General features: G+C 39.3%; 1 protein-coding gene across 2 annotated transcripts in view; it reads left to right on the top strand.

Annotated features, from left to right (window-relative positions):
- Positions 1-10,484, top strand: part of znf367 (zinc finger protein 367) — a 17,587-nt gene extending 7,103 nt beyond the window's left edge. For both annotated transcript variants that reach the window (XM_043713542.1, XM_043713533.1), the window contains 2 exons: positions 3,383-3,521; positions 6,460-10,484. In XM_043713542.1, coding sequence (XP_043569477.1) covers positions 3,383-3,521; positions 6,460-6,694 — 374 coding nt within the window. In that variant the 3' untranslated portion in view covers positions 6,695-10,484. The remainder of the gene's footprint in view (positions 1-3,382; positions 3,522-6,459) is intronic.
- The last annotated feature ends 225 nt before the right edge of the window (positions 10,485-10,709 follow it).

Raw genomic sequence — 10,709 nt, 5'->3', positions numbered from 1 at the left:
CAACGCATCCACGATTTCCTGAGCCACCTCCTTCAGTACCCTGGGATGTAGACCATCAGGCCCCGGGGACTTATCAACCTTCAGACCTAACAGTCTCTCCAGCACCAATTCCTGGCAAATATAAATTCCCTTCAGTTCAGGTCCTTCAGCCACTGTTACCTCAGGGAGATTGCTTGTGTCTTCCCCAGTAAACACAGATCTGAAGTACCAATTAAATTCTTCTACCATTTCTTTGTTCCCCGTAATATATTTCCGTGTTTCTGTCTTCAAGGGCCCAATTTTAGTCTTAACCATTTTTTTGCCTTTCACATACCTAAAAAAGCTTTTACTATCCTCCTTTATATTATTGGCCAGTTTACCTTCGTACCTCATTTTTTCTCTGCGTATTTCCTTCTTAGTAATCCTCTGTTGTTCTTTAAAAGCTTCCCAGTTCTCCGTTTTCCAACTTATCTTTGCTATGTTATACTTTTTCTCTTTTAACTTTATATGTTTCTTAACTTCCCTCGTCAGCCATGGCCACCCATGCCTCCTCCTAGGATCTTTCTTACTTTTTGGAATGAACTGATCCTGCAACTTCAGCATTATACACGGAAATATCCGCCATTGTTCCTCCACTGTCATCCCTGCTAAGGTATTGCACATTGAACTTTGGCCAGCTCCTCCCTCATAGCTCCATAGTTCCCTTTATTCAACAAAAATATTGTCACTTCTGATTGTACCCTCCCTCTCAAATTGCAGATTGAAACTTATTGTATTATGGTCACTACTTCCCAATGGCTCCTTCACTTCGAGGACCCTGACCAATTCTGATTCGTTGCACAATACCAGATCCAGAATTGCCTTATCCCTGGTAGGCTCCAGCACCAGCTGTTCTAAGAATCCATCTCTGAGGCACTCCACAAAGTCTCTTTCTTGAGGTCCAATACCATCCTGATTCTCCTAGTCTACCTGCACGTTGAAATCCCCCATAACAACTGTAGTATCATCTTTGCGACAGGCCAATTTCAGCTCCTGATTTAATTTACATCCGACATCCAGACTAGCATCCAAGTTCAGTAGACAATGGGAATGCAAAGGGAATGTTAGCCTTTATTTCAAAGGCAATGGAGTATAACAGTGGGGAGGTTTTGCTAAACATACACAAGGCACTAGTGGGACCACAGCTGGAATACTGAACAATTTTATTCTCCTTAATTAAGGAAAAATGTAGTGACATTCAAGACAGTCCATCAAAGTTCTTGAGGTTGATTTGGACTCTGAGGAGAGGTTGAGTAGATTGAACTATATTCATTGGAATTTTGAGTGAGAGGAGATCTTCTTAAAGCATATAAGATTATTAAGAGGTTTGACAAGTAATCATGGAAGGGTTGTTCCCTTTTGTGAGAATTTCTAGGAGTGGAGAGCATAATCTTCAGTAATATTGGCTAAATGAGTGGGGTGTTTTTCTCTCGTAGTGTAGTGAACCTGTGGAATTGTTATCGCAAGGGCTGTCAGGGTTGGGTCATTAAGTATATTTGAGGCTGAGATGGGTTTTGTTTTAATCTAATGGAAACATGGGTTGTGGGCGAAAGTCAGGAAAGCGGAGTTGAGGAATGTCAAATCAGCCATGATATTGAATGGTGGAGCAGGCTCAAAGGGCTGAATGGCCTATTTCTGCAGAATTTTGGGTTGCAGAGGGATCTAGGTGTTCCTCTGCGTGAGGCACTGAAGGTTACCATGTAATCACAAGATTCATGGAATGCTAGCCTTTTAAGAAATTAATTGAAATTTGAAACCTAACAATCTTTTTTATGTTATACATTGCAGGATGAAATACTGTGTATAGGTTTGGTCTCCTTATTTAAGAAAGGAGGTGGTTCAGTGGAGGTTAATTGGATTGAAACTTGGAGAGAGTGGGTTGTCTAATAAGGAAAGATTTGACATGCTGGGCTTGCTTACAATGGCGTTCAACAGAGTGAGGGGTGATTGGATTGAAGTTTAAGATCATGAATGATCTTGACAAGTGGATGTAGAGGAATCTTTCCTCTGGTGGGTGAGTTCAGAAATAAGGGACACTAAATGAAATTAGGACAGAGATGGGATTTTTTTTTTGGTGAGTTGTATGACTTTGCAACTGCTTTAACGGCTATGGAGGTGAAGCGTTTGAAATTTTTCAGATTTGACCTAGGCAGATGCTTGTGGTCAATTAAATCAAAGACTATCTATGGTAGCTGGGAATGTTGAACTTGAAGTACATAGATCAGCCTGAGTTCCTTCTAATTTTCTTCTAATTGCTCAGGGTTTGGAGGTCCATGCGTAGTAGTGACCTCTGAGACCAGGATGCTATACCATATTTAGGTGTGACAGTCCTTGCATACATCATACATAAAAGAAGTTTCAGAAATGACAGCCAGACTACTAAGACCCCTCGGGAGCCTAGTAGCACACAAACCCACCAACACTCTCAAAAACTAACAAACTTAAAAGACCCAGTACAACCCATGGACAAAACCAATGTCATCTACAAAATTCCATGCAAGGACTGCCACAAACACTACATAGGACAAACCGGAAGAAAGTTAGCCACCAGGATACACGAACACCAGCTAGCCACACAAAGACATGACCCTCTCTCCCTCGTAGCCCTACACACGGATGAAAAAACCCATCATTTCGACTGGGACAACACATCTATCCTGGGACAGGCTAAGCAAAGACATGCCAGAGAATTCCTAGAGGCCTGGCACTCCAACCACAACGCCATAAACAAACACACAGATCTAGATGCCATCTATCAACCCCTCAGAAAACGAACAGGAAATGATATCACCACAAACCCCAGGAACCCCATCCAGGAGAAAGATATAAATAGAAAGCAGGAGACAACAGCTTCGCTTCACTTGGAGGTCGCCACTGATGATGTTACCTAGTCAGGTAATGAAACGTCTGGATATCAAACCTACAGATCAGCGAGCAAACCTACACCCTAGAAAGAGGATATTTTGATTCCCCTATTCCAAATGCTGCTATGCTGTATATTTTAAGATTGCATCAGAAGCTTTATTGAGAGTTGAATAAGATGTGGGTAGAAATAGAGGAGCAGGGATTTACAACTCAGAATTACATTAGAGAAAGGGGGAATAAAAGCCCATTTCTCACTTCAGCATTTCCTCATGGTTACTTGCGCATCTCTCCAAAGGTGCAGACTGCAGTTTGCCTGTTGAGTACAGAACTACAATATGTGAAATGTAAATTGAATGCCACGGATGTTTTGTGTGTCAGTCTTTCGAAGTTGGATTAGGGGAGTGCTATCTTTTGAAGCATAAATACTCTTAAAAGTTGTTAAAGGGGTACCTGTCTTGGAAGTAAAATGTAATGTAGCATTTTACTGAATTCTCCACAGGCTGTGGAAGCAGATTTACGCATGCAAACCGCCATTGTACCAAGCATCCTTACGCACGTTTACGGAGAGATGAGGCATCCAGCGGAGCAAAGAAAACGCAGGCTGCAGACAATACAGCTGTTGCAGAATGGCTGGCAAAGTGAGTATGTTTCAAAAGAATACCTGATAAATTGTCTATTTATAGTTTATTAGCTAATAATTCAGTTATCAATTCAGGCTCACCGGTCTATAGTTTCCCTGTCTTGTCCTTACCACCTTTCTTAAATAATAGTACCACGTTAGCCAGGCTCCAGTCTTCTGGCACCTCACCTGTGACTATTGATGATACAAATATCTGAGCATGGGGCCCAGCAATCATTTCCCTAGCTTCCCACAGAGTTCTAGGGTAACCCTGGGATTTATCCACCTTTATGCGTTTCAAGACATCCAGCACTTACTCCTCTCTGGTATGGACATTTTTCAAAATGTCACAACCTATTTTCCCACAATGTATATCTTCCATGTCCTTCTCCACAGTAAACATTGATGCAAAATACTCATTTAGTATCTCCCCCATTTGCTGTGGTTCCAGGCCACCTTGCTGATCTTTGATGGGCCCTATTCTCCTTAATGTATTTGTAAAATCTCTTTGGATTCTCCTTAACCCTATTTGCCAAAGATATCTCATATCCACTTCTTGCCCTCCTGATTTCCCTCTTAAAAATACTGCCTTTATACCCTTCTAAGGATTCACTTTATCTCTCCTGTCTATATCTGACATATGCTTCCTTCTTTTTCTTAACCAAACCCTCAATTTCTCCAGTCATCCAGCATTCCCTATACCTGCCAGCCTTTCCTTTTACCCTAACAGAAATATACTGTCTCTGGATTCTCGTTATCTAATTTCTGAAGGCTTTCAATTTTCCAGGCATCCCTTTACCTGCGAACATCTGTCCCCAATCAGCTTTTGAAAGTTCTTGATGTAGGTGGTCGGCAAGTTGTTGGAGGGAATCCCGGGGGACAGTATTTACACGTGTTTGGGAAGGCAAGGACTGATTAGGGCTGGTCCACATGTCTTTTTGCGTGGGAAATCATGTCTCAGGAACTTGATTGAGTTTTTTGAAGAAGTAACAAAGAGGATTGATGAGGGCAGAGTGTTGGACGTGATCTATATGAACTTCGGTAAGACGTTCGGCAAGTTTCCCCATGGGAGAATGGTTAGCAAGGTTAGATCTCATGGAATACAAGGAGAATTAGCCATTTGGATACAGAACACAGAGGGTGGTGCATGTATGGAATGAGCTGCGAGATGAAGTGTTGGAGGCTGGTGCAATCGCAGCATTTAAGAGGCATCTGGATAGGTGTATGAATAGGAATGGTTTAGAGGGATATGGGTCAAGTGCTGGCAAATGGGACTAGATTTGGTTGGGATATCTGGTCAGCATGGGCGGGTTGGACCGAAGGGTCTGTTTCCGTGCTGTACGTATCTGACTGTGTTTGATACTAAAATATCTGTTTGTTCAACTTGGAAAGGAATTGAAATATTGTCTACAATGGTTTGTGAAAAAGCCCCAAATGTTGTACATTCGAGAGAATTTGCCATTAGTAAGGGAACCTTCTGTTTCTTGATTTGTAAGAACAGTCATTTTGCATTCATCCTTTGTCTTAACTGGGTATTATAACTGGTTATGGTATGTGAGGAAGGACAGCACACAAGGAAAGCAACGTTGAGCACCTTCTTGGTGGAGGGGTTCAGGGTAGACTGGTTGCAAGAGGAAGGGGTGTTAGGGTGGGTGTTAAGGTGGGGACGTGTGGAGTGAGGAAGGGACTGGATATGCACACAGGGATGTGAGAGGTGGGCAGAGATGGTGTGTTCATGTGAGAGCATGTAATGGACTGGCTTGAGGGTGAGGTGTGCCCCAGGATAAGATTAGATTACTTAGTGTGGAAACAGGCCCTACGGCCCAACAAGTCCACACCAACCCTCCGAAGAGCAACCCACCCAGACCCATTGCCATACATTTACCCCTTCACCTAACACTACGGGCAATTTAGCATGGCCAATTCACCTAACCTGTACATCTTTGGACTGTGGGAGGAAACCGGAGCACCCGGAGGAAACCCACACAGACACGGGGGAGAACGTGCAAACTCCACACAGTCAGTTGCCTGAGGCAGGAATTGAACCCGGGTCTCTGGTGCTGTGAGGCAGCAGTGTTAATTGCTGTGCCACCCCAGGATGTGAAGGAGGGTTTTCCTGTGTTTTATCAGAAGGGGAAGAAGGAGAGCAAGTATGTGCAGGGGAGGCTAAGCGAACCAGAATATAGAACTACAATATATGAAATGTATTGAACCGGATGCAGCTACACTTCTCCTTCCATTCCCTAAAAAACTAACTACATAGCAAGCTGGAAGAGAAGGAAAGCCCAGTTTGAAAGTCCAAACCTGACGATCATATGAATTTTGCCAAAGCCAGGCCGAAGTGTGCACCATCAGAGGTGAAGCAATGTCATTGTTAAATCCTGATTCCTATCCTTCCACCCAATGGGGTCAGACTTTGGACTCTACTATGTCTTGATCTGCTGCCTCTTAATTGACAACAAAATAGGTTTTATTTGTTAATTACTGCTTAGCTCTTTTTAATAGTCATTTTCATTGTACACTTTTGAGGGAAAAAAAGTCACATTTACTCTTGTAACAAACATCTTTCTGAAATGTAATGCACCCCCCTCCTCGCCCCCACCTAAAGTGACAAAGAAATTGAAATGTCACCCTCTGTGTAAAGGTTGATGCCCTGCCTATGGATAATTATTTATAAAAAGCAAAAAATAATAAAAATTGCATGATCATGAGCATTAATTATACCTGTATACCTAAATGAGTTGTAAAATGCTTATCTCCTTAACTTAAGAATAAAAACGAAAAGTCTACTGCATTCTTTGATTTGTGTTGAAGCCTCTAGATATCATTCTGCTTATTTTTAAGTATTTTTATATGAACAGATTGTATAAAGCAAAGTGGTTTATTTCCGATTGGTAGCAATGGTGGTGTGCATCTTTAAATTGGGAATACCATGTCCAAATTCTGTCTACATGTAGATATTGGGAAACCCGAGAACAGCGTACTCACCCTGTGAAAAGCACTGGACAGAAGGCTGACCAGGAGCAGCAGGATCCATTGGAGTTCATACAGTCTGATGAAGATGAAGAAGAGGAGAAAAATGGATCACATGCTGCAGCATGCCGACGTATGCAGGAGCAACGGGAGCGACTGCATGGTGCTCTGGCTCTCATTGAGCTGGCGAACTTAACTGAAGCACAGTTGCGCCAGTAACTGCAATGCTTACCTTTTATGAAATGGAACTGTCTGTGGACTAAGGTCCTACTAGTTCACCAGACAAGTTATGCACCTTATATTTGCTTTTAATAGGCTGCTATTATGTAGAATTGAAGATTATGAATGTTGTGGCCCTTGCTTAAAGGAGCACAAGTGTTATGCACTTTTTGTCTGGAACAGGTTTATGTAAAGTTTTAGTTTAGTAAATATTACAAAGCTTTGAACGAAGGATCAGATTATGTCAAGCAGGAATTGAATCTGCAGGTGCTGAATTCTAGGTGTAGCAGGAGTATTTGACTTGTGTTTCTCGTGCAAAATTTGCACTCTTTGGAATGTAAGATGAGCAGTGCCTTTCAAGGTGATAAAGAAAGATATCAGATTTCTCTTAAGCTTCAGTGTTCACTTTTCACTGGCAACATTATGGGCTTAGAAACAAAGACGTAATAATTAGGTTAACAAAACAAAAATTTAAGATGACAATTTAACTGTTATCTTTATCTGGCACTAACTGTATTGCAAGTATAACTCATTGTTCTTGTTTAAAGTTTAGATTTCTAGTATTTCAGCTGAGTCATGGTCCAAATCCTGTAATTATTTTAATTATTAAAGGCTGCTGCATTCCAAGACTTTTTCATTTCAGCAAACCTTTACAACGCACTGATGGTACATGTATCAAACTCTTCTATTTCAGAATTGCTACTACATTGGAAATTTGGTGTTGTGATTTCGATTTGCTAATTATCCACAATGAATAAATGCTCTCTACCATTAGCATTCTAGCAAGCAACTTCAGCTTAGTTGAAATAAATGAACCAAATAATACTAGAATTAGAAAGAAGCTTAATTTAATGGAACCTATTTTAAAACATGAACACATATCAATCAGAGTTCCAGTAGCATAAATATGCTTTGATCCATTTAGGTAAAAATACCATAAAAGGATTCTTAGTAGTGTCACTACTCTGAGCCAAGAGGCCTGCGTTCAAGTCCCACCTGCCCAACACGTATAATAATACCTCTAAACAGGTTGATTAGGAAATATCTAAAAATACCATGAAAATACCTTTGAAGTTTATTGCATGGACCAAATGTTGACCATAATGTAAGATGCAGCATTATCTGAAAGTACCACTGAACTAGATTACTGTATTCAACTTGTAATAGTCTAACTAAAAAAAAAACTAGCTTGGAATTTGAAAGAGCAATTGGACTTGTTTGCAGCCAGTTGAAGCACTGAGAAAAATATTTTTGCCCTCCTTAATGGTTGTTGGTAAATAGTCACAGCTAATCTAACTGGGCATGATTATTTTAAATAGATGGTCATGAGCACTTAAACCTACTTGCTGAAGTTTGGTTTCACTGAAGTGAACAATGAACGTATAGCACTTGGGCTTTTCCTTATAGCACTAAAAGTATAGGTGGCTATGGATTTCTGTTCCAGACAAATATTGACAAATCGCACCTTTTGTTTGTTTAAATGCAACTTGTATTCCATTGCGCAATCCTGAGAGGCCTTGGTCTTGATATGGAGAAAATGATTTGAGTAAACTGGTGTCACTCAAAAAATGCTGTGGATTCTTGTACTTAAATGCATATAGTGTGCATTGCTGCCTGGGTACTACAATCTTGTGTAATAAGTCCTAGAAACAGTGAAAACGCTGATTTTTAAACAGCCTGCATTAATCCTAATGTGAAAAATGCAGGCTTGGAGGCCTACTAGAGAAATGTGGTACTGATTAATTTTAATTGTGTAATGAAGTTTGAATTGGGTGACCTTTGGTGATGGAAGAAGTTTTGTTGAATTTCCTGTTGGCAACACTAAATTGTTTTGCTTTGTATCAATAGTTTTATTATAATCATATTGCAGTTTTATAGCTTGCCATTATTGCTTTGTTGCAGTGTCAAATTTTTTTTTAAATCCTCTTACGTGGCTGGACTACTTCGCTCTGTTTTCCAGTAATCCAATATGTTCTGCTTTTTCTTTTACCATTTAAATATATACTTACTGCATGAAGTTTTTAATTCTATAAGTTGACAAGCTTGAAATGCAGTTTTGGTATAGATTTAACAGCTGTCATTACTGCATCAATGTTACATGGTTGCAATAAACAGCATTAGCTAAAGCAACCAAGATTGAATAATTTGGTTACTTTCCAAAAAAAAGGCAGACTAGCCTCAGTGTCAAACAGAAAAGATTTTGTGGGATTCCAAACCTATCACCAGTTCAGTTTTTTTTCAATACTTCCTTCATCAGCTAACAAGATTTTGTAATTGAAACTTATTTATTTTTGGTTTGATTCAAATCAACCTGATGACTGTTCAATATATATTTTGTTTCAATGAAGAAGGTGGACTGCACTGGAGATGTATGAGCCTCTGAGTTTTTGTTTTGTTTCAAACTAAATGTCATGGTATGTTTGTAGGTGGTTTAGCTTGTGTTCAGTGACAACCCTTCAATTAAATAAAATGATCACAGTCAGAAGTATAAGTTGTTAATTCCACACTTCTCTGCTACAATATGCATCTATCTGCTTGGTAAAGGTTTGCAAACTAACAAAGAATATTAATAATTTTTACATCCACAAAGATTTGGACAGTATTGTAGAAATTGAAAATTTGTACAACTCCAGTTTGTGGGAGGTAATTGCATGTTGAAAGGGTTTCGAACACGATGCCTGTTTTTCTCAGTTTTATTTGTTAAGAGTTTGTGAAATTCAATTGCTCTGTCACCAATGCTAATTTAAGAAGATTTGCAAGCCAGACCAGAACTTAAGTGTGACTGACAGGGACATTTTGTCATTTGGCCTTGAAAGGTTCATGATTACTGTTCATTATTTGTACAATGAAGTTACATTGCCGCACATTATATTCTAAAATTGAATTTGTATTCTTTTTTCTTTAAACTTGCTGTCTTTTGTCTTTGTATCATGTATTGGTCTATGCTGAAGGAAGAGATATGAAGTTGGTTTATCTCCAGGCCTCTACAAAGTTTCTAGAAGTCTCATTGGCCTCAAGTAAACCTTTCCTTCTCCCTTGGCTGAGATCTGATTTCATCTTAGAGTTTGTTAGAAGTTACCTTCAAATTTCATTAATTAAAGAGCTATGATAATATTTCAAGCTAACTGTACTCATGAGTCATAGTTTGGTTGCAGATGTAACCTGGTAGTGGAATTTAGAAGGTGGTGGACTTTTGAGGCGTCTTTGAATTGTTGACTAGTTGGGTTACTGCTGCTTTAAGGGTGAACTTTTCTGACTGCACTTAACCTTTGTTTTGTTCCATGTACCTATTATTGATGTCAGAGTTAAATAGTTCATCAAAAAGCAATAAGGATCTACTAACTTAAAGGAAGTATAGGATGACAAATGGCCTGTCTGGGGAAAGTCAAGGTCTAGTCTCTCTCTGGGGAAATGCTGATTCTGTTAGGAATGACAATGTTTTCATTCATAAGTGTCATTTTTGGTTGTTTAATGCATGTACTTTTTTGCACTGGAGTTGATGCTCAGATAATATTTCTTGTTTAGGGTTTTAATATTTTTAGAAGGAATAAGTTTTCTGAGGCTTTGTTTTAATAAGGCTGCTTTATGTACTTGGATTCAAGTGCCAAATTCATTTTTATTTCCCCGAATTTTGCTGAGCATTTTTTCCCTCTCATTGTATGATTATCAAATTGTAAAGACCAAGACTGTCACCTGCTAGAATCTGCCTTTGTTCATTTAAAAAAAAACCTGGTAAATCTACTGAAGTTTTAAATTCATTATTATTCAATAAATATCAGTAGTGCTAAAATGTTGTCTCTCTTTATTGAATCCGGATGTATGAAGTGTGTAATTTAAAAATTCTGCAGTTCCATGAAATGTAAGTGAGATTAACTATCCATTAAGGAGGCAGTAAGTTTGGAAGAATTTACCAAACTAAAACTACTTTTACTTGTGATAAGAAGAAGCATTATAAAAAACTTGTATTTACATTCTACCTAATTATGCATATCAGAAGATAGTGTTGTAGAAATTG

This window comes from Chiloscyllium plagiosum, chromosome 2, assembly GCF_004010195.1.
Source record: "Chiloscyllium plagiosum isolate BGI_BamShark_2017 chromosome 2, ASM401019v2, whole genome shotgun sequence".
Taxonomy (NCBI): domain Eukaryota; kingdom Metazoa; phylum Chordata; class Chondrichthyes; order Orectolobiformes; family Hemiscylliidae; genus Chiloscyllium; species Chiloscyllium plagiosum.
The sequence above is the reverse complement of the archived record's forward strand: the minus strand, read 5'-3'. Positions and strand labels throughout refer to the sequence as shown.